Genomic DNA, 23,396 nt, shown 5'->3' with positions numbered 1-23,396 from the left:
ACTATATAAATGTGTATGTAGTGAGCTCCCTCTAGTGGTGGCTGTATAAATCTGTATGTAGTGAGCCCCTCCTAGTGATGGTTGTATAAATCTGTATATAGTGAGCTCCTAGTGGTGGTTGTATAAATCTGTATATAGTGAGCTCCTAGTGGTGGTTGTATAAATCTATGCAGTGAGCTCCTCCTAGTGGTGGTTGTATAAATCTGTATGTAGTGAGCTCCTCCTAGTGGTGGTTGTATAAATCTGTATGTAGTGAGCTCCCCCTAATGGTGGCTGTATAAATCTGTATGTAGTGAGCTTCCTCTAGTGGTGGCTGTATAAATCTGTATGCTGTGAGCTCCCCCTAGTGGTCACTTTATAAATCTGTATGTAGTGAGCTCCCCCTAGTGGTGGCTGTATAAATCTGTATGTAGTGAGCTCCCCCTAGTGGTCACTTTATAAATTATTATGTAGTGAGCTCCCCCTAGTGGTGTCTGTATAAATCTGTATGTAGTGAGAGCCTCCTAGTGGTGGCTGTATAAATCTGTATATAGTGTGCTCCCTCTAGTGGTGGCTGTATAAATCTGTATGTAGTGAGCTCCCCCTAGTGGTGGCTGTATAAATCTGTGCGTATTGAGCTCCCCCTAGTGGTGTCTGTATAAATCTGTATGTAGTGAGAGCCTCCTAGTGGTGGCTGTATAAATCTGTATATAGTGAGCTCCCTCTAGTGGTGGCTGTATAAATCTATGTAGTGAGCTCCCCCTAGTGGTGGCTATATAAATCTGTATGTAGTGAGCTCCCCCTAGTTGTGGCTATATAAATCTGTATGTAGTGAGCTCCCTCTAGTGGTTGCTGTATAAATCTGTATGTAGTGAGCTCCCCCTAGTGGTGGCTATATAAATCTGTATGTAGTGAGCTCCCCCTAGTGGCGGCTGTATAAATCTGTTTGCAGTGAACTTTCCTAAATGTTTTGTGCAGTTTACCTCCTTCCCTTATGGAAGAGAACCACTTTGCTGTCACTGTTACCTTTGCTTATTTGGTTTGCTCTGCTGGCAATATTGATTTCACATATGGCATCTCCCTGAAATGTGTGCTGAGAGCCATGTGCTGCATGCTGAGAGTTGTAGTTCTGCAGCAGTCAGAGAGTCGCAGACTGGAATGCGATGCAGTTTTGCAATTTCTCGCCCTCAAGGTTACATTCCACGGTTCTCCGTCCACCTGTGACACTATGATAATCCTTGCGGTGCTCGCAGTGCTCCCGCATATCCCATAAATTAAGCAGAGGTTATTAAACGTCAGTGCAGTGAGGGACTCTGGGACCAGGGACAGACCCCGGCACAAGCAGCTGACGCGGATTAGCTCTTTATTAACACAGCACGTCTTCTCCCAGGATTTACGGGGCCTTATAGGGACGAGATCCCCCGAAGAATAAAATCCAATATCCACCGATCCCTTCCAGGGTTTAATCTCTCCGCACTCGCTCCTGATCTCTGCCCTATGTGCATTCTCAGCCCTCGAGGTGTCCATTCCCACTAGGATTAATCCAGATATAAGTGCCTGAGTCATCTTGTTTCAACATTCCTATTTCTTAGTTCTGATCTGTTCAGGGCAAGCTGGGGGTCTACCAATATGGCCGCTATCACAGCTCCCACCCCACAAAGCACGAAAGTGGACACTGGGGGCTTTGCCTAATGATGGAACGTCCCAGTGTCACGGACAGAAATCTTCTGTAAACCCGGGTAAGGTAAGTTTCTTGGAAGTTTCTGGGAGCCTCCTGGAGGTTTCCAGAGAGTTGGCAAGTAATTCGAAAAATCAGGTGTAGAAAATCCCCTGCATTTAAAGGGGCCTCCCATCACTGTTCACTAAACCAAGCCCTTAACTTGGCTGATTAACCCCTCTCAGCACTTAGTGTGCTGGAGCATTTTCCTAGGTTCATATCACTGAAGCTAATAACCTCAGTGATACATATCTACCCTCCAGTACTTTGCCAGTGACTGTTACAAGTGCTGACGTCATGTTGACAGCACTGCAGCCAATCAGTGAGCGCAGCAGTTTTCCCTGAGTTGTGTGCCCTAAGCTGCTGAGCTCACTGTTTGGCTGCAGCGCTGTCGATGTGACGTCAGCACTGCTGGGAGCAGAGGAGGAGACTCAGCGCTGGACCCAGGGAGGGTGAGCAAAGAAGAGCTTTGAGTTTCTTTTTTAAACAAACTGAGCAGCAGTCAGAGTACAGAAGTTTTGCAAAACCAAAAAATCCCAAATCGTGCGCTCATACCTGGGCACTGAAGACCCCTGGGTAAGCAATGATTCCGGAAATGATACCGGAATGTTGAGTTCCAGCACCAAAACCCTCATTGATGGGGCGGTAACGGGTGGTGGAGGGGTGCAGAAGGAAAACGCTTGGTGGTCACCCAAAGCAGAGTCAAATCATAAACCTCCTGGAGGATCATCCCTGGAAGTTGGCAGAAATTGACCTGCGGTGAGGATCTTCAATTTTGTAGCATGGCCATTGTATGACGGATTTTATACCGTTATTCCAAATGAAATTCAGTGATTTGCTGCAGAAATTCCTGAAAGTGAGCGGTCTGCCTAATATCCCATGTATGTGCCCCCCTGTAGCACCCGGGACTGTGCACATGACTCACCGTCTGGACACAGCGAGGAGGTGAAGATATATGGAGTCTGGTGAGGTCAGACACCGGATAGTCCTGACACCCGGCAAACAGATCACAACAAGTGGGACACAATTGTGAAGTTGAACTAAATTTATTGGTTATTTTAAATTTTTGTGGAAATTCAAAAACTGAAAAGTGGGGTGTGCAATATTATTCGGCCCCTTTTAACTTAATACTTTGTTGCGCCACCTTTTGCCGCGATTACAGCTGCAGGTCACTTGGGGTGTGTCTCTATCAGTTTTGTACATCGAGAGACTGAAATTCTCGCCCATTCTTCCTTGGCAAACAGCTCGAGCTCAGTGAGGTTGGATGGAGATCATTTGTGAACAGCAGTTTTCAGCTCTTTCCACAGATTCTCGATTGGATTCAGGTCTGGACTGTGACTTGGCCATTCTAACACCTGGAGACGTTTATTTGTGAACCATTCCATTGTAGATTTTGCTTTATGTTTGGGATCATTGTCTTGTTGGAAGACAAATCTCCGTCCCAGTCTCAGGTCTTTAGCAGACTTCAACAGGTTTCCTTCAAGAACGGTCCTGTGTTTGGCTCCATCCATCTTCCCATCAATTTTAACCATCTTCCCTGTCCCTGCTGAAGAAAAGCAGGCCCAAACCATGATGCTGCCACCACCATGTTTGACAGTGGGGATGGTGTGTTCAGGGTGATGAGCTGTGTTGCCTTTACGCCAAACATAGCGTTTGGCATTGTTGCCAAAAAGTTAGATTTTGGTTTCATCTGACCAGAGCACCTTCTGCCACATGTGTGGTGTGTCTCCCAGGTGGCTTGTTGCAAACTTTAAGCGACACTTTTTATGGATATCTTTGAGAAATGGCTTTCTTCTTGCCAATCTGCCATAAAGGCCAGATTTGTGCAGTGTACGACTGATTGTTGTCCTATGGACAGACTGTCTCACCTCAGCTGTAGATCTCTGCAGTTGATCCAGAGTGATCATGGGCCTCTTGGCTGCATCTCTGATCAGTCTTCTCCTTGTTTGAGATGAAAGTTTAGAGGGATGGCCGGGTCTTGGTAGATCTGCAGTGGTATGATACTCCTTCCATTTCAATATGATTGCTTGCACAGTGCTCCTTGGGATGTTTAAAGTTTTGGAAATCATTTTGTATCCAAATCCGGCTTTAAACTTCTCCACATCAGTATCACGGACCTGCCTGTTGTGTTCCTTGGTCTTCGTGATGCTCTCTGTGCTTCAAACAGAACCCTGAGACTATCACAGAGCCGGTGCATTTATACGGGGACTTGATTACACACAGGTGGATTATATTTATCATCATTAGTCATTTAGGACAACATTGGATCATTCAGAGATCCACAATGAACGTCTGGAGTGAGTTTGCTGCACTGAAAGTAAATGGGCTGAATAATATTGCACGCCCCACTTTTCAGTTTTTGCATTTCCATAAAAATTTAAAATAACCAATAAATTTCGTTCAACTTCACAATTGTGTCCCAATTGTTGTTGATTCTTCACCAAAAATTTACATTTGGTAACTTTATGTTTGAAGCATGACATGTGGGAAAAGGTTGAAAAGTTTCAAGGGCCTGAATACTTTCGCAAGGCACTGTATACACGCTGCTCAAAAAAATAAAAGAAACACTTATACAACACCATGTAGCTTCAAGTCAATCACACTTCTCAAAAATCAACCTGTCCAGTTAAGAAGCAACACCGATTGTGAATCCATTTCTCTTGCTGTTGTGCAAATGGAACAGACAACAGGTAGAAATGATCGGCAATTAGCAAGACAGCCCCTATAGAGGAGTGGTTCTGTAGGGTGGACCACAGACCATTTCCCTGTTCTCATCGAGATACCAGGAGACAGGCCAGTACACCAGGAGACGTGGAGGGGGTCGTAGGAGGGCAACAACCCAGCAGCAGGACTGTTACCTCCTACTTTTTTCAAAGAGGAACAGTGCCAGAGCCCTGCAAAATGACCTCCAGCAGGCCACTGGCATCCATGTGTCAGCTCAAACTGTCAGAAACAGACGCCAGGAGGGTGGAATGAGGATCCGACCTCCACAAGTGGGTGTTGTGCTTACAGCCCATCACCGTGCAGGGCAATTGGCATTGGCCACAGAACACCAAGATTGGCAGATTCAGCACTGGCGCCCTGTGCTCTTCATGTATGAGAGCAGGTTCACACAGCACATGTGACAGACATGAAAGAGTCTGGAGACGCCGTGGAGAGCGATCTGCTGCCTGCAACATTATTATTATTTTATTATTATTTATTTCTATAGCACCATTGATTCCATGGTGCTGTACATGATACGTAGTTACATATAAATTACAGATATCACTTACAGAAAAAACAAACTACAAAAACAGACATACAAAGGGGAGAGAGGACCCAGGCCTTTCGGGCTTACATGCTACAGGATGGTGGGGAAGGAGACAGTAGGTTGGGGGGTTGCAGCAGCTCCAGTAGTGGTGAGGAGGCAGCGGGATCATTGCAGGCTGTAGGCTTTCCTGAAGAGGTGGGTTTTCAGGTTCCATCTGAAGGATCCGAATGTGGTTGATAGACATGCTGTGGCAAAGAATTCCAGAGGATGGGGGCTATTCGGGAGAAGTCTTGGAGGCGGTTGGGTGAGGAGTCATCCTCCAGTATGACTGATTTGGCTGTGGATTAGTAATGGTGTGGGGTGGCATTTCTTTGGAGGGCCGCACAGTCCTCCATGTGCTCGCCACAGTTACCCTGACTGCCATTAGGTGCTGGGACTCCTCAGACCCATTGTGAGACCATATGCAGGTGCAGTGAGTCCTGGGTTCCTTATGATGCTTGACAATGCTAGGCCTCATATGGCTGAAGTGTGTCAGCAGTTCCTGCATGATGAAGGCATTGATGTTATAGACTGGCCTGTCCGTTCTTCAGACCTGAATCCACTCGAGCACATCTGGGACATCATGTCTCATTCCATCCACCAACGTCACGTTGCACCACAGACTGTCCAGGAATTGGTGGATGCTTTAATTCAAGTCTGGGAGGAAACCCCTCAGGAGAACATGTGTTGTAGGGAGGTCATACAGGCACGTGGAGGCCACACACACTACTGAGCATCGTTTCCTTGTCTTGAGACATTTCCACTGAAGTTGGATCAGCCTGTAAATTGATTTTCCCCTTTGATTTTGAGTATCATTCCTAATCCAGACATCCATGGGATATTCTGATTTACATTGATCATTTTTATGTTTTATTGTTCTCAACACATTCCACTATGTAATGAACAAAGATCTGCGACTGGAATATTTCATTCAGTGATATCTAGGATGAGGAATTTAGTGTTCTCTTTACCTTTTTGAGCAGTGTATACGTATATATATTCCATGAGCTGGAATCAGAGGTGTATACACTCTATGTTCACTGTGAGTTCCCCAATAACCGGCCCAGTAGCGAAAGCAGCCGTGGCCTCGTCCATCACTCGTCAGTCAATTGCAGAATTGTCCTGAAGATTGGAGGCAGCGGATTTGTATTACCGGAGTCTTCAGGGACATTATTTGTATTAAGTAGTCACCTCAGGGGTCATTACTTCCGGGTTAGGGGCATAATACTTGGCTTGGCCCATGTTCTGGTGACCCACACTACGCCTTTGCTACGTTCCTCCTCGTCGGCGGGGTGATACCTCTTTTTGATTTGACCACATCTGTCACGCTAACAGTTTCCCCCCTCAGAGACCCGCCATGGTCAGTGACCGGTGAGGAGTCAGTCGTGCCAACAATCGCCATCGGATTTCATAACAAGCTGCGATGTGTCACATAATGGGGCCGCGGAGAAATGATTTACAAGTCCGAACAGCTGACAATGTGCCCCGAACCTCTCCCCCTGCGACAGCTGCAGCTCCTGGCAGCTCCTCTGTAGCCCCGGTGCCCACATGTGTATCCGCGGCCCGGCCTGCGCCGCTCTCATCCCTGCACCCATGGAAGAATCCGCAGCATGTCGCTGACAGACGGCGGCGTCTCAGCCCGGGCAAATGAGTCCGAGAGATGAAAGCGGAGACGTAGAGCGGCTCTGGTTACCATACCACATGGGTGATGTAAGAGTGGCACGGACCAGGAGGGAGGACCTGGGCTGGATAGTCAGGAGCCTGGGAAAGCAGGGTGACAACCGGCGAGGGCCCTGGATGTGATATCCACATTCCACGCGTTTCGGGTGTTACTTTATTTCAACGCTGTTTTTTACCTGCTTTTAGCTGATTCTGCGCCAAAATACATATTAAAAAATGCTTCATCTGCTTAGCGTACGTTCACACGGAGGGTTTTTTACGCTTTTTGATGCGTTTTTCAGCGCATTTTTGGTGATTTACGGGATGTGACAATATGTTGTTTTTTCCCCACTTGTTTCTGCTGCAAAGACCGTATTAGAACCTCACGTTTTGCTTTAATTTCTGCGTGGAAAACACCAAGGATGAACGTCACTTCTTTTACGTTTTTGTGGATTTAGTTGCAAAATTTGCACCAAAATAAAAACCACTTAAAAAACGTTGTGTCCATCTCGTGTCATAAATCGCGGCACGATGAGCATTTTTTTGGGGGGGGAGTCTACACCTAATATAGTCATTATACACATGTTCTTGTAAAATAAAGTCAAAACACAAGTGTTATTTAATGGCAGAAAAATCCACATCAAACAAACTCCGTGTGAAGACAGGCTGAGGAAGGGTCCTCATTATACCGGGACTGACCAATCAGGCAGCTATTATTAATCCCGGATCGTCATTCCCTTACTGGCGGCCATTTTGGTTGTCAATTAGTTTTCTCGGAAACAGATATAGGAAAAAGAAGAATTATCATTTCCTGGAATTAACCTCTTCGTGACATGTAATGTTCTTGTAAATCCCGGGGGTCCGTCACCAGAGAGATCTCTCCGATCTTGGTCCATTTAGCCGTGTAGATGCCGCGGTCAGTGCTGATGGCGGTTTACACAGGCCCCAAGCCTTCCCCTATAGGGCTGGTCGCTGGTCGCTATGGCAGCCGCTGAGGCCTGACAGTTTCTTCCATGTCGGTGCACCTGAGGAGCCTTAACTGCCGCAGCAGCGGAGGATTGCCGGCTCTCCGACCTCCTCCCACATGGCGCCATCTGTGTTCTGCAGCCCGCACCTGCCTCTAACAGCGGCCATCAGAGCTAGATGAAGACCCCCGTCACCGCCATCTTGGGATTCCTGTGAGGCCCCACCACAGACGGAGCTTCAGAGGAGGCCACAAATGTCACCACTGCCATCCTGAAGTGATCGACGAGCGCAGGCGCACGTCCCCTACAGAAGCGAAAGAACGGGGAAATACACTAAAACTGGACATATACACTCACTGGCCACTTTATTAGGTACACCTGTCCAACTGTGTGTTAAGACTTAATTTCTAATCAGCCAATCACATGGCGGCAACTCAGTGCATTTAGGCATGTAGACATGGTCAAGACAATCTCCTGCAGTTCAAACCGAGCATCAGTATGGGGAAGAAAGGTGATTTGAGTGCCTTTGAACGTGGCATGATTGTTGGTGCCAGAAGGGCTGGTCTGAGAATTTCAGAAACTGCTGATCTACTGGGATTTTCACGCACAACCATCTCTAGGGTTTACAGAGAATGGTCCGAAAAAGAAAAAAAATCCAGTGAGCGGCAGTTCTGTGGCCGGAAATGCCATGTTGATGCCAGAGGTCAGAGGAGAATGGGCAGACTGGTTCGAGCTGATAGAAAGGCAACAGTGACTCAAATTGCCACCCGTTACAACCAAGGTAGGCAGAAGAGCATCTCTGAACGCACAGTGCGTCGAACTTTGAGGCAGATGGGCTACAGCAGCAGAAGACCACACCGGGTACCACTCCTCTCAGCTAAGAACAGGAAACTGAGGCTACAATTTGCACAAGCTCATCGAAATTGGACAGTAGAAGATTGGAAAAACGTTGCCTGGTCTGATGAGTCTCGATTTCTGCTGCGACATTCGGATGGTAGGGTCAGAATTTGGCGTAAACAACATGAAAGCATGGATCCATCCTGCCTTGTATCAACGGTTCAGGCTGGTGGTGGTGGTGTCATGGTGTGGGGAATTTTTTCTGGGCACTCTTTGGGCCCCTTGGTACCAATTGAGCATCGTTGCAACGCCACAGCCTACCTGAGTATTGTTGCTGACCATGTCCATCCCTTTATGACCACAATGTACCCAACATCTGATGGCTACTTTCAGCAGGATAATGCGCCATGTCATAAAGCTCGAATCATCTCAGATTGGTTTCTTGAACATGACAATGAGTTCACTGTACTCAAATGGCCTCCTCAGTCACCAGATCTCAATCCAATAGAGCATCTTTGGGATGTGGTGGAACGGGAGATTCGCATCAGGGATGTGCAGCCGACAAATCTGCGCCAACTGTGTGATGCCATCATGTCAATATGGTCCAAAATCTCTGAGGAATGCTTCCAGCACCTTGTTGAATCTCTGCCACGAAGAATTGAGGCAGTTCTGAAGGCAAAAGGGGGTCCAACCCCTTACTAGCATGGTGTACCTAATAAAGTGGCCAGTGAGTGTATATATATATGTATTATAAATCTGAATCTGGTAAAGAAAAAAAATAGGTATCACAGCATCTGCGAAATTATATTATATCTATGGAATACATTATTATTATTTACAAGTAGATATTATCATTATGATATTGCTAAATATATATTATACGATAATATATAATTAATTGTATTATAGCGTTATATTATTGTAAATTATACTATATTGTTAAAATTATTATATTGTTATATATTACTGTATAATATATATTATACTGCATTATTAATTATATTTTATATTATACATTATTCTATAGTATTAATTGTATTATTTTTATATTATGTATTCTTAATATTTGTATATTATTATATATAGTATATTAATTATATATTATATTATTGTTATACTATATTATTAATATATAGTTATATTATATATTAATTATATTAATATTATTTTTATATTATATATTGTACTATATTAATTATATTATATAGTTGTATTATATTATATATTATTATGTTATTTTTTATACTATATTAATATTATTTTTATATTATATATTATGCTATATTATTAATTACATTATATAGTTATATTATATATTAATTATATTACTTTTTATATTATCATATATTATACCATTTTATTAATTATTTTAAGTAGTTGATTATAATTATGATTATTTAATTCTTACCATAATAAACACACAAAAAAATAATAATAATAATAATAATAATAATAACCGTTTTTCACTCATTTCACCCGACACAATAAACCCTTTATGTCCCCAACCTGCCGCGTGACGATCCCTCACACATCTCCACAGATGAAAAAATACAAACTCTTACAAACCGGCGACACAAACCCTCGTTTTATTTTTTTCTAGATATATATTATTATTTTTTTTTTTTGTTATCCGAGTTCCATTTTTTTTTTTTTTTTTTTGCCACTGAGGCTGTGTGCACACGCTGCAGATTTTGCTGCGGTGTACAGTACCATGATTCCCTATGGGAATCAAAAACCGCAGTGCAGACGGTGCGGAATTTTCCGCGGTTTTCAATCCGCAGAAAGAATTGACATGTCAGTTCTTTCTGCGGATTCCGCTGCGGTTTGCCATCTCCTCTATTGTGGAGATGAAAAGCCGCAGGGCAAAACGGCAGAGCAATCCGCAGGCGAAACGGCAGAGCAATCCGCACCTAATCCGCAGCGTGTGCACACAGCCTAAAACAATAATAATAAAAATTAAAAAATACACAAGTTTGGTATCGCCGCAATCATCCTGACCTGTAGAATCCTATTGCCAGATTATTTTTACCGATTGATGAACGTCATTACAATGAAACCTAAAAACAATGGCGGATTTTAGTTTTTTTTTTGTTTTTTTTTTACATTTTCAATCTTTCATTTCACTGTGTGTCATTGCGCTCAGCACACACCAGGGGGCGCCCACTCCCCTCAGCATCTTCTATCCCGGCAGCTCAGGCATCTGTTGCCATGGCGATGAAGCCGGAAGTGGGTCACAGCCCGGAACCGGAAGAGCGGCGGGCCGCGAAATTTCAGCCCAAAGGTAAGAGGGAAAGTGATGTGAGCGGGACAGGGAGTTCCGGGGGCCCCGGGAGGTGAGGAGCCGGCACCGGACCGGCATTATTACTCCTGCCAGTGAAACACTACAAATCCCAGCTAGCAGCCTGCTGGCGCTTGTGGTTCTGCCCAGAAGCTTTCTTTCTGGGTGGCCATAGCAATAGGCCTTCACCACACGTCCGTATCTGTCATTACATTGTGTTGGCGGCCTATGTTTATAGGCTAGGGTCGCTTTATATCACCCCATTGGTTAGGTGCTGGCGTACTACAAGTACCTGCACACCCTGTGTGCGGAAATCACCGTCTGCTGACGTAGGAAGGTCGTGAGGCCGACGTGCTAGCGGCCCGGCACGATTCTTTTCGTTTGAAGCAGGGTGTGGGCTTGCTGGGAGTTGTAGTGCCACACGGGCTTGCTGGGAGTTGTAGTGCCACGCAGCCTTCCAGTAACGTTACGGCTGATCGGACCGTCCTGTGTCGTTTCTGTATTTTGCAGCCGTCACCATGAGATCCGGAGGGGAGGGCCGCTGTGATGAGACGGCGGCCATCCCGGAGGAGAGCGTCATCGTGATCAGCGACGACGAGGGAGAAGGAGAAGTGTCCCTGGGGCTGGGGAACTCGGTGCTGCTGATAGAAGATGCCGGCGGTGAGGGCTTGGGGGTCGTCCTGCTCCTCGGGGGATGGGTAAATCTGGGCCGGAGACACGGTCACCTTCACTTCGTAATGTACACATCACCCGTGTCCCGGCCTCTCATCCTTACCCGCACTTGATGGTTGATTTAATCAGTCACCAAGTGCCTCTAACAGCCACAGCTGCATCCGTGATCCATCCACGGCTGTTACATGCCTCTTTCAGTCACTGACAGCGGCATTAAACACGATCCATCCGCCAGCGCAACATTGATCTCGCCCCATCGGCGCTTGTGTCACACGATAGCGAGGCACCGATGGGTTGTCATGACAGTCGGGGGTCTGCAAAAGACCCTTCTGCCTGTCATTGTAAATCTCCTATGAACGTCGGCTCGTGACCAGCGTTCATAGGAAATGTCGTATATCACAGATGATCGCAGCTTCACGTCTCCTAAAGGGACAATTGAATAAAGTAAAAAAAAAAAAAACAAGTTCATATCTCCTTCCTCTTGCACAATTAAAAAATAAAATGTGCAGGTATTTGTTATCTCTGCGTTTAGAAACACCCGATCTATCTTAAAATATAAGAAGAATCCGGCGTAGTGAGAGAAAATAAAATCTCCAGAGTTACGTTTTGTTTTTGTTTTTTTGTTTGTCACTGCAACATTCCAATAAAAATGCGATCCAAACGTCGAACCGACCTAAAATGGTATCCGTAAAAAAAAAAAAAATGTCACTTCTGGGCGCAAAAAATAAGCCGTCACCCAGATCCCGAAACACGGAGGCACTACAGGTCTCGGAACATGGTGACAAACGAAAAACTTATATTTCATACAAACTTAGTCTTTTTTTTTTAATTACATAAACTACTATACATGTGTGGTATCTGTACTTGTTCTTACCTGGGGGTTAAAGGAACCCTAAAATTGCAGAGGGTGTCAGAACTTGCCTGAGTTGTAGTTTTCCAATCGCTATAGTGTCTTAGGATATAAATCCTTCACCCCCATATTAGCCAGCCGCTCGCTGGGATCAGAAAACTCCTAATTCATCATTTGTGGGAATTTTATAATTTTAGTCCCTTTTTTTTTTTCTTTTTTTCTTTTGCTTTTTTCTATGCCAAATTCTTGAAAATAATGTATACAGGTGGATAAATTTTGCTCAAAATAAAAAATTCTCTCTTTGGGTTTGTTTGTTTTTTTTAAGAGCAAAAAAAGTTGCACAATCCCTGAAATATATGCAAATATTACAGCTGTACAATAATAAAAAAAAAATCACTCCAACTGATAAATCGGCCAAAAACATCTGGAAAACAAAAAACCCTCACCCACAGTGGTGAACATAAAAAAAAATTAAAGAAAGAAAACCCACAAAATAGATTAAAGGTGCAAATGAAAAAAAAAAGAAGGCACAATTGTGATCACGAATCTTTAACCCCTCACTATCCAAATCTGGGATGCTGATGGATTGATATGGCAGCTAAGGGTTTACAGGGGTTGCCCGGCCTCGGGCGACAAGTCTGCAGTCACTGTATGTGATGGCATATTTGTCAGTCCTCACATTTCAGACGTTGTGAGGATTCTTCGATGTCGGGAGCAGATATGTGATTTGCTATTTCTGGCCACAATCCAACTAGACTTTTCAATACACTCGCATAGAGAGAGGCTGCGCACATCTAGTCGACGCGTGATCATCAGATACTTGTGGTCATGCACCTGAGTTACCTCACAGGTCAGGCGATGTGAGGACACCCAAGTCTGCAGTCACTTATTTTTTTTTTTTTTTTTTTTTCACAGAAGATTCAATTTTACAAGAGAAGAAAACGTTGGAGGTGTTGGATGAAGAACTGGCCATAACCTTCAGCAGGAAGGCGCACGTGATGCCCCACGCCAGATACGACTGCTCAACGCACCCCTTTACGTAAGGAGGAGCCGATCCATCCCTGGTTGGAGCTGAGTGTGATCCATTCGCTGCCGTCACTAACAGGTTTCTTCCCCTTTCAGCCGTTTGGAGGAAGAGACTCAGATCCCCATAGAGAAGAACGCCAGCTTCTGTACTGAGTGCTACTGCTACCTGTGTGACAAGCCTGCCTCCGAGGCAAGTAGGAAATGGCAGCGACCTGTACCGTCACTTTGGGATCCTGAGATGGGGGTGCAGCCCTGATTAAGCAACATCTTCTTATTAAGAGGGCCATACACATTAACTGACCCTGCCAACAACTTAATATATATATTATCGGCGTTCTGACACCTCCTGTGATCTGTTCTTCTCGCTTACATTTTGTTAACCCGTTCTTCCCCCTTTAGTGTTTACGCTGGACATCTCCAGAATATTGCCACTGCAATGCACACAACAAGAGCAAACACTGGAAGGTGCAGCGAGACGTCGCCCTGGTCGGGGTGCTGACCATATTCAACCTAGATCTTACGGAGATTGACACAGAGCTTAAGGAGGGCGGTGAGTAATCGTCCCGCTTCTCTTCGATCGCTGCGTATTCACTGTTTGTGGCAGATACTCAGTTTTCCAGTTTTCTCTTCCTAGGAAACAAACTGCATCGCTTCTTGCAGGATTTATGGCTCGTATACCAAGATTACTTAAAGGGCTCATTGCTAAAGCGTGCCTCGGTGGAGCGGTGCCTCTGTTACTGCCATAAGGAGAAAGTTGTGAACCACAAATGTAACATGTGCGCCCTGAATCACACGCTGGTCAAGTTTTTCAAGTAATTACTGCTACACTTCTGTCTCATTACTTGCAACATTAGTGAGGGGAAAGGGAATCTGTCACCGGGGTTTTTGCTTCTCAGTCTTAGGGAATGAAAAAATACAGTCTGATTCCAGCACTCGGCCACTGGGTAAATCATCTGCCGATCAAGACGTTCGTTATTGAGGCCCACCATACACATAAGACTGTTGGCCACTGACCCCATGGGCTTAGCCAGCAGTCTGTGTACGAGGTTTCCTGCCTCCCGCTATATTTCATTCTGACAGACGAAGTGGGGGAGATAAAGATCCAGAATTGGCCGATTTCGGACTGACTATCCTTTAATTTTCGGGCGAGATTTTTTTGGTGCCTGAGGAGTGCGCAACGTCTCATTCATAGAGAATTGAGGAGTGCAGAGCGAGTATTCCTGGGTATGGAGGAGTCAGGAGAGAGATACCGCTCAAATGACTGCTCGGCTGACATCTATATATCGGGCTCATCCAGGATTGGGGACAAAGCGAAGCACCGAGAGGGGCAAGTAATGTATAATCGTATTGGATCAGGGGCAACCAGCCAGCCCAGCTCTCGTTTCTTGTGCTTTTTCCCTAGAGCTGTAGGGTTTAGTGTGCTGATATATTTACTTGTATATGAATTTAGGAAAGTCCTGTGAAAAAAAAGCCTCAACACCGGATAGAGAGGAGGATGTAAAGACTTTATTACCGGGTACCATGTTCTTTGCAGCAAAACTGTGCGATCAACCGTTCTTCTCGTGCCGGTTTTATACTATTGAGGTCCCTGCTGACTCTCTGTGTCTTGCTTTCTTCGCAGTTACACTCAAGTCCATAGAACGGTGACGAATTTCTTAAACAACATAGATGAAGAGAGTCCCAAGGCCGCGGTCGTCATGCTGCTTGGCACGGCCAAAGAGCTGGTCCTTCATAAGGTGCTACCTAAGTAAGTACTAGCCTGTGGGAGTCCTGTCCTCTGCAGGAGGAGCAGCAAGACCATCGTATGAGGTGGATGTGATTGGGAAACTCCAGCAGGCACTGATATTCACGACTTGTGACCACTTTTTTTTTTTGTGTAAGATCTGGCAAAACTGCTCAGTATTTTCAGATCCCCCCCCCCCCCCGCCCCCCCTTTAAGGTGAATTCTGAAACTCGATGTGGAACAGAAGTGATTTTTAGATGCAGAAATCCATATAAATATCCCCATATGTCACAATGGGACTAAGAAATTGTGATGGGACATGTAATCTGTGGTGTCTGTTAAAAGGGATTAGAAGATGAAGCAAAACCTCCAATTTAGCTCTTTGTATCAGACTAACATGTCCTTTCATGTTTTGCGGTCAGGGCATCATACTGACCTTTAATGTGATGTTTTTCTTCCTGGTTTTTAGCCCTTTTACTTTGAAAGATCCACTTGCAAATATTAAAGATTCGTCTGTCAACCTGATGACAAGGTAAGAATCATGAGAGCGTGTTGGGTCCAATCCTCACCCGTGGTGTTGCCAGGTGACTGTCCAACAACGATCTAATACTGATGACTTATCCGCCGGATATCAATATCATTAGCATGGACAACCCCTCTAATTTAGACCTCTTTTACATATCTGTTTTTTGCTATCAGTCACAATCCGTCATTTTTTGAAAAAAAAAAAAAACGGATCCAGCGAATGATGACGCAGGATCCGTTTTTTTTATAGACTTGTATTAGCGACGGATGGCCGCATTTTTCATTTGTCGTTCGACGGATCCGTCGGAAATTCTTTGTCCGTCGGCCATAGACGACGGACAAAGTAACGTTTTTTGTCTACGACGAAAAGTCAGACAGCGACGGATCCGGCGCCGTCTGTCGTTGGCTATAATGGTAGACTATGGGCACAGGATCCGTCGCTGTCCGTCAAAAGACAGAATCCGGCGACGGATTATGTTTTTTAAAACTAAGCATGCCTGGAATAATTTCTATTCCTTTAATTTAACCCCTACAGCTGCTGTGACGGATCTGTCAAAAAACCGTATCCGTTGCATCGGTTTTTCACAATCTGCGCAGGATCTGTTTTTTTTGTTCAAATTTTGACGGATTGCGACTGATTGTAAAAACCTGATGTGTGAAAGAGACCTTATACGTACGTGAACGGAGAGGCCGTCGGTGCTTGATGGGTTGGTTTCCTGCAATTTAAAGGATTGTTCCCATCTTCATGGATGGATATGTACAAGAGCTATCCGACAATATCCATTTATGAAGATGGGAGTTAACCCCTTTATCTTTTCACCCAGTCACTGCAGCTCCTACAGACGTATAATGATATTGATATGTCCACTAATGGTCTGAACGGAAGCTGCGTCCTTTTCTTGCAGAATAATGACCACTCTACAAAGGCTGCTGGTCTTGAAGGACTATCCGAAAACTATTTATGAAAAATTTGTGAGCTTCTTTCAGCTTTTAAGACTTCCTCCGCATTTCTACTCCTTCACATCCAGGTAAGACCAGGTGCATGCGCTCCAGACACTGTTTACACTCCCCCACTTGCGTGTTTCTGGTCCGATAGTAGTAAAATGACGTGGGTGTTTTTTTTGGCACAGCTTCGCACTGCTCACCCCACACATCCCGGCCGCTATGTGTCGATGCCATCAGCGCCGCTCTTCAATGTGAGCAAACCTGAGAAATTTCACTGTAGGAAGTAATTATCTAGAATTTTTAGTACTGAGGAGAAAAGTTATCGGAGTTCTTGTGTGATTTTTTTTTTTTTTTTTTTTTTTTATGGCCCCGGCTAGGATAGCTTTGTGTGTTGCGTAATTCATCCTCATTTATGGCTTTGTGTCTTCTCCACCAGTCTAAACGTCATGAGATGGGACAACTGCTTACTGACCTCCGTACTGGCCGGGCAGAACCTGAAAGGGGTCCGAACACGCAAAGGCAAGAAGGAGTGTCTGTGGGAAGCGCTGACTGTGGTCCAGGCCAGGGTGAAGAGGCTGGAGAACGACAAAAGGTTTGTGGTAAAGTTGCCTAAGGTTTTTAGTTTGTTTTATTGAAGCATTGATGACTCGCATACAAGTAGCCTTGTGGCTGCAGCGCATACTTCTCCAGATTTCTGTGCAGCCATATCTGCCCTGTTTGGAAGCCACGATCAGGTGACTAAAAGCATTGTAGAAAATCGGATTTTTGTACTTACCGTAAAATCACTTTCTCTTTGAACACATTGAAGGACACAGGACCACGGGTGTACTGACAATTTTAGGCTTGACACTGGGTTAAAAAAAACAATGCCTTCACCTGATGGGCTACAGCCTCTCTGACACTGGTTCCTAAACCGGCAGGTCAACAAGCCAAAAATCTATAACAAAAAAACAACCAGGAACCAATGTGACCTGATCCCAAGGAAGAAAAACGGGCAACCAGAGCTGACCCCGGGAGAAGGGAATTGGGAACAGGGTGGGCTTCCGATATATTCAATGAAAAGGGATTCTACGGTGAGTGCATAAAATCCTTTGGGAGGGACACAACCATGGGCTGTCCCAATGGGTGGAAATAACTACTTATCCTGTGACTGTCAAGTGGACAGCGATGTGCTGCACATTGGGGGACACCCTGGGAGCTGTCGCTAGGCTGAAAAGGGAGCACAGCGAGCTGGAAATGAAGAGAATCAACAGCGAAGAAATCACAGGTGGGACTCGGCAATGGGGATGGTAAGTAGGAGCGTGTCCACTGATGTGACTACCCACCTCAGGAATCCAATAGAAAAACCCCAGATTTGCATCAATCTGTTGAGTCTCTTCAAGTCCAGGATGGGTCTGACCAAGCCGTGCTTTTGGGAACTATAAAGGTTGCAGTAGTATCCCTCCAAATGGAACAAAGCCAATGACCCCTTTTAGCTGATGATCGAAGATGGCTCTGAAGAAGGCGAGCGTGCGAGGTCGAGCCTTTGGAGAGGATGAAGCAAGAAACCAGTTTGAGCGCAGAGATGTAAATTTGCTCACTTAACCCAGAGATGCCACCACCAGACCCCATGCTTCGTCCGCAGGAGACTTCCAGATCTCCCTGAAGAAGTGATTTGAGTGGACCATCATGCAGTCCTGGCACTGGAGGGTCGTGCGGCCTAAAGGCCCCATCACACATAGCGATCTCGCTAGCGAGATCGCTGCTGAGTCACAATTTTTGTGACACAACAGCGATCTCACCAGCGAGATCGCTGTGTGTTACAGCGATCAGCGACCGGCCCCCCTGCCGGTATCGCTGATCGCTGCAGGAAAGGCCAGGACTATTTTTTGGTCGCTGGTCTCCCGCTGGCCAGCACGCATCGCTGCGTGTGACAGGCGGGAGATCAGCGATCTGCTGGTAACTAACGTACACATCGGGTATCCAAGGGACGTGCGTCCCTTAGATACCTGATGTGTACGTTAGTTACCAGCGCGCTGATGCAGGGAGCTGGTAACGTACACATCGGGTATCTAGGGACGCACGTCCCTTGGATACCCGATGTGTACGTTAGTTACCAGCTTCCTGCATCAGCGCGCTGGTTACTAACGTGCACAGCGACGCTGGGCGTCGCTGTGCTGATCGCTGGTGAAGCTGTCTGTTTGACAGCTCACCAGCGATTACATAGCGATTCACCAGCGATCCTGACACATTGATATCGTTGTCAGGATCGCTGGTGAGTCGCTATGTATGACTCCAGCCTTAGAAGGGGCTTGCCAGAAAGGCTCAAGCTTAAATGAGAGCTGCCTGGACTGAGGGGGCTGGGAGGACCACTTGTCATCCTCCCGAGAACAGTCACTGATTGGGCTGCAGCACAGGCTGTGTCGACACAAGGGAAGCCCCACAAAAAAAAAAATGGAGTGGAGCAAATGAGGGTAGGTCAAGAATATCCCCCTGCGGAGCCCAGAAGATAAGCTCTGGTGGAAATACCTCCGTGTTATTTTTAAAGGTTTTATTTTCCTGTATTCAAACAACATCTCCCTTATATTGTAAGATCATATCTCCCTCCCAGCAGCGAAGCTTCATGCGGCACAATGTGCACAGACGACGATCCTGATAAATGTCCTCTGTCCTCTAGTTACAGACAGCTGGTGCGCTACCTGAACGCTGTGCAATGCACGGAGTCCGCTGGGTAAGTCTCAGCCTCACATGAACTCTTTTTTTGTTTGTGACATCCTCGGTATTTTGTGCTTTCATGGAAAAAAAAAACCCCTCCCCTGTAAATTGCAGCCTCGTCACCCTGAAGAAGAAGATGTGTTTTTATATGTGCAAATATGGAGACTTCTCGACAGCCGCCTATTCACTGATTGTGACCAAGGGGATGCAGGGAAGCATCTGCAAGTACTTTACTCCTGCCCACTTCGAACTTCACCTGGCCATGCTGCGGTTAAGGAGTTGCCCCCCCGGAAATGAGGCTGAGTGGACGGACGTTTGGGCCCCTCAGAGCGGTGAGTGATTATCGTTGGCGGGGCTGTCGCACAAGCTCGTTCCTCCATTCGCGTCCGACACCTCGCCATGCACATCAGGGGAGTTGGAAGCCAATGGCTACATAAACACCAAAAGTCATGGAAACAGAGATATTTCTCTGGAAAAATAAAAACGGGAGCAGCGATTTGTTGTAGGTCAGGTTAGACCTTCGGGACAAATGCCGCTCCTTGCGTATGTAGGATTATTTGTGATGCTGTCGCTTGTATCCGTGTTACTGGTGGCGCCGGTGCCCACTGTTGATACATGTCTCTGACTTGTATTTTGCCAGGTTCGCCTTTGAAGAGGGGGCTTTTGATTCGGACGGCACTCCATATACTTTTCTGTAATAACAACCTGTTTCGCGAGGTGAGTGTATAATCCAGTCCAGCAGCGAATAGAAATGATATCTGGTGCAAAGACGCCTGTACAAAGGTCTGAGGGGCTGTGCCCACAGAGGTTTTTTGAGCAAAAATCTAGTTAAAAACTCTTGGAAAAGTTTTTTTTTTTTTTTTAATACTTTTTCCCCTATTAAGGGTGTATGCACACAGCTTTTTTTTTAGCAGAAACCTAGAGGAAATTCCAAGTCCTCCTGCAAATCTCAAATTCCTCAGAAGCTTGGGTGGGCAATTCATCAAGACCTGCGATCCTCGAGGGAGCCATCCGCCCCAGGCCACCGCTGGAGTACGATTTGTCGCGTAGTGAACGCTGTCACTCATCATGAATCACATGAAAACCAGAAGTCGCATTTTTTTTTTTTTTTCTTAATCTCAAATTACGCAAAAAAAAAACCCTTTTCCAAAGTGTTTTTGCCACAAATCTGGCGAAAAAGCTCTGATGATTCGCTCTGTTGTAGTTTTCACTCAGTTTCTGCCCCCCAAAAAACTGTGCACATGGCAGAAGAGGTTTTGGGGGAAAACTGGATGGGATAAAAAATGCGTCGCTTCTTTTAAACAGTTCCTGAAGGAAATCTCGGCAAACCAGTCAGAGTCCAAGCAAAAAGCTGCAAAAAAAAAAAAAATTAAATTCCAAAATTTCTTAAAAACAACTTAAGGAATTAAAAACCTCCAAAAAGGAGCATTTCCTGATTCAGTTTTTACTTGAAAAATTCAGATTTTGCAAGCATGAAAAAAATGACGGGTGAGGATCATACTGACAGATCGTCGTAGGCCATGGATGCAACGATCTCCTCACATTCTATGTATGGGAGATAGGAACCTAAGTCTAGTGATTGCAAACAGCGGGATATATCTGCGCTGCATGCAGCAGAGGAGTACAAGGCGCCTGTGCTTGATGGAAAAGAGTTGGCACTATGCACTGATGTTGGCGGGACCTGCTGGCTGCTTCATGTCTGTAATGGCGTCCTGATTACCCCCAACGGCCAATCCAAAAAGTACTGTCCTTTCACCAATAGAAAATAAATAAAATGATCTGTGCAGTATTTGGGGAGCGACAGTGGCCGAAGCTTCTTTCTATATTTTCTTTCCGTTTTAGTCCAAGTGTTGGAGCGTTCTGGTCAGGATGTGGTGCACAAGTGAAATGCTGTCGAAAGAAGGAAGAGTCACGCCACTGTGTCTGTATGAGCCTGACAAAGCGTTCCTGCAGGTAAGTCCTAGAGTGTATGACTCGCTAGACGTCTGTACGCCGGTGGTCACCCCGCACGTACCACCCGACGCTCTCCCAGCGTGATCCATCTGTAGGAACAGCAGTGTCAGTAGCGGTGTCTCTCTTCTCTAGAAAGTGATGGGCTCATCATGTTCCATCCTGGACGAGCTACAGAGGGTGCCCAACGTATTTCTCCCAGAGCCATTTCACAAGGTATGTCCCCGTTTTTTTTTCTTATTTTATCAACAATTCAAAGTGATCCTGACGGTTGCCCTATCCCACCACAATGTCTGTATTGCACCATATCATGCCTTCTAACAAGCCACCTTTTTTCTTTCTGTTTTGTGATTGCTAAATAAATGTAAAGGTGATTTTAAAGCCTTGGCTTTTATTTTTCTCATCTATTATAAAGAAAAAAAAAATATATACAGTGGGGAAAAAAAGTATTTAGTCAGTCAGCAATAGTGCAAGTTCCACCACTTAAAAAGATGAGAGGCGTCTGTAATTTACATCATAGGTAGACCTCAACTATGGGAGACAAACTGAGAAAAAAAAATCCAGAAAATCACATTGTCTGTTTTTTTTTTCATTTTAGTTGCATATTATGGTGGAAAATAAGTATTTGGTCAGAAACAAAATTTCATCTCAATACTTTGTGATATATCCTTTGTTGGCAATGACAGAGGTCAAACGTTTTCTGTAAGTCTTCACAAGGTTGCCACACACTGTTGTTGGTATGTTGGCCCATTCCTCCATGCAGATCTCCTCTAGAGCAGTGATGTTTTTGGCTTTTCGCTTGGCAACACGGACTTTCAACTCCCTCCAAAGGTTTTCTATAGGTTTGAGATCTGGAGACTGGCTAGGCCACTCCAGGACCTTGAAATGCTTCTTACGAAGCCACTCCTTCGTTGCCCTGGCGGTGTGCTTGGGATCATTGTCATGTTGAAAGACCCAGCCACGTTTCATCTTCAATGCCCTTGCTGATGGAAGGAGGTTTGCACTCAAAATCTCACGATACATGGCCCCATTCATTCTTTCATGTACCCGGATCAGTCGTCCTGGCCCCTTTGCAGAGAAACAGCCCCAAAGCATGATGTTTCCACCACCATGCTTTACAGTAGGTATGGTGTTTGATGGATGCAACTCAGTATTCTTTTTCCTCCAAACACGACAAGTTGTGTTTCTACCAAACAGTTCCAGTTTGGTTTCAACAGACCATAGGACATTCTCCCAAAACTCCTCTGGATCATCCAAATGCTCTCTAGCAAACTTCAGACGGGCCCGGACATGTACAGGCTTAAGCAGTGGGACACGTCTGGCACTGCAGGATCTGAGTCCATGGTGGCGTAGTGTGTTACTTATGGTAGGCCTTGTTACATTGGTCCCAGCTCTCTGCAGTTCATTCACTAGGTCCCCCCGCGTGGTTCAGGGATTTTTGCTCACCGTTCTTGTGATCATTCTGACCCCACGGGGTGGGATTTTGCGTGGAGCACCAGATCGAGGGAGATTATCAGTGGTCTTGTAGGTCTTCCATTTTCTAATTATTGCTCCCACAGTTGATTTCTTCACTCCAAGCTGGTTGTCTATTGCAGATTCAGTCTTCCCAGCCTGGTGCAGGGCTACAATTTTGTTTCTGGTGTCCTTTGACAGCTCTTTGGTCTTCACCATAGTGGAGTTTGGAGTCAGACTGTTTGAGGGTGTGCACAGGTGTCTTTTTATACTGATAACAAGTTTAAACAGGTGCCATTACTACAGGTAATGAGTGGAGGAAAGAGGAGACTCTTAAAGAAGAAGTTACAGGTCTGTGAGAGCCAGAAATCTTGATTGCTTGTTTCTGACCAAATACTTATTTTCCACCATAATATGCAAATAAAATGAAAAAAAAACAGACAATGTGATTTTCTGGATTTTTTTTTCTCAGTTTGTCTCCCATAGTTGAGGTCTACCTATGATGTAAATTACAGACGCCTCTCATCTTTTTAAGTGGTGGAATTTGCACTATTGCTGACTGACTAAATACTTTTTTTCCCCACTGTATATAGTATATGCATAATGTGTATTTATCTTTTCATTTTTTTAGTTTTTTTTTCTTCAATATATCAGTTTGTGTGTCCGTTTCCCAAAATCTGTACAATCTTTTGTTATTCCGGCCATGGAGCTGTGAGGGTTCGTTATGTGGCGAGCTGTGGTTTTAATGACACCAATTTAAGTTACGTTCAATTTTATAGTTAAATTATTCCAATTTTTTTTTTAGGGTGGTGCTGTGAGCGGAAAAAAAAAA

General features: G+C 45.1%; 1 protein-coding gene across 1 annotated transcript in view; it reads left to right on the top strand.

Annotated features, from left to right (window-relative positions):
* Positions 1–10,586: 10,586 nt before the first annotated feature.
* The window catches only part of LOC141069114 (uncharacterized), a 28,568-nt gene continuing 15,758 nt past the window's right edge, over positions 10,587–23,396 (top strand). The window contains exons 1-15 of the mRNA XM_073558432.1: positions 10,587–10,730; positions 11,238–11,387; positions 13,165–13,288; positions 13,372–13,465; positions 13,675–13,825; positions 13,910–14,087; positions 14,897–15,022; positions 15,468–15,530; positions 16,429–16,551; positions 16,905–17,060; positions 19,125–19,178; positions 19,277–19,494; positions 19,803–19,879; positions 21,005–21,115; positions 21,248–21,328. Of these exons, the coding sequence (XP_073414533.1) occupies positions 10,658–10,730; positions 11,238–11,387; positions 13,165–13,288; positions 13,372–13,465; positions 13,675–13,825; positions 13,910–14,087; positions 14,897–15,022; positions 15,468–15,530; positions 16,429–16,551; positions 16,905–17,060; positions 19,125–19,178; positions 19,277–19,494; positions 19,803–19,879; positions 21,005–21,115; positions 21,248–21,328 (1,779 nt within the window). The 5' untranslated portion in view covers positions 10,587–10,657. The remainder of the gene's footprint in view (positions 10,731–11,237; positions 11,388–13,164; positions 13,289–13,371; positions 13,466–13,674; positions 13,826–13,909; positions 14,088–14,896; positions 15,023–15,467; positions 15,531–16,428; positions 16,552–16,904; positions 17,061–19,124; positions 19,179–19,276; positions 19,495–19,802; positions 19,880–21,004; positions 21,116–21,247; positions 21,329–23,396) is intronic.

This window comes from Dendrobates tinctorius, unplaced genomic scaffold (genome assembly GCF_039654945.1).
Source record: "Dendrobates tinctorius isolate UK_male_01 unplaced genomic scaffold, ASM3965494v1 ptg000257l, whole genome shotgun sequence".
NCBI lineage: Eukaryota > Metazoa > Chordata > Amphibia > Anura > Dendrobatidae > Dendrobates > Dendrobates tinctorius.
Note: the sequence above shows the minus strand (reverse complement) of the source record. Positions and strands in the feature narration are given on the sequence as shown.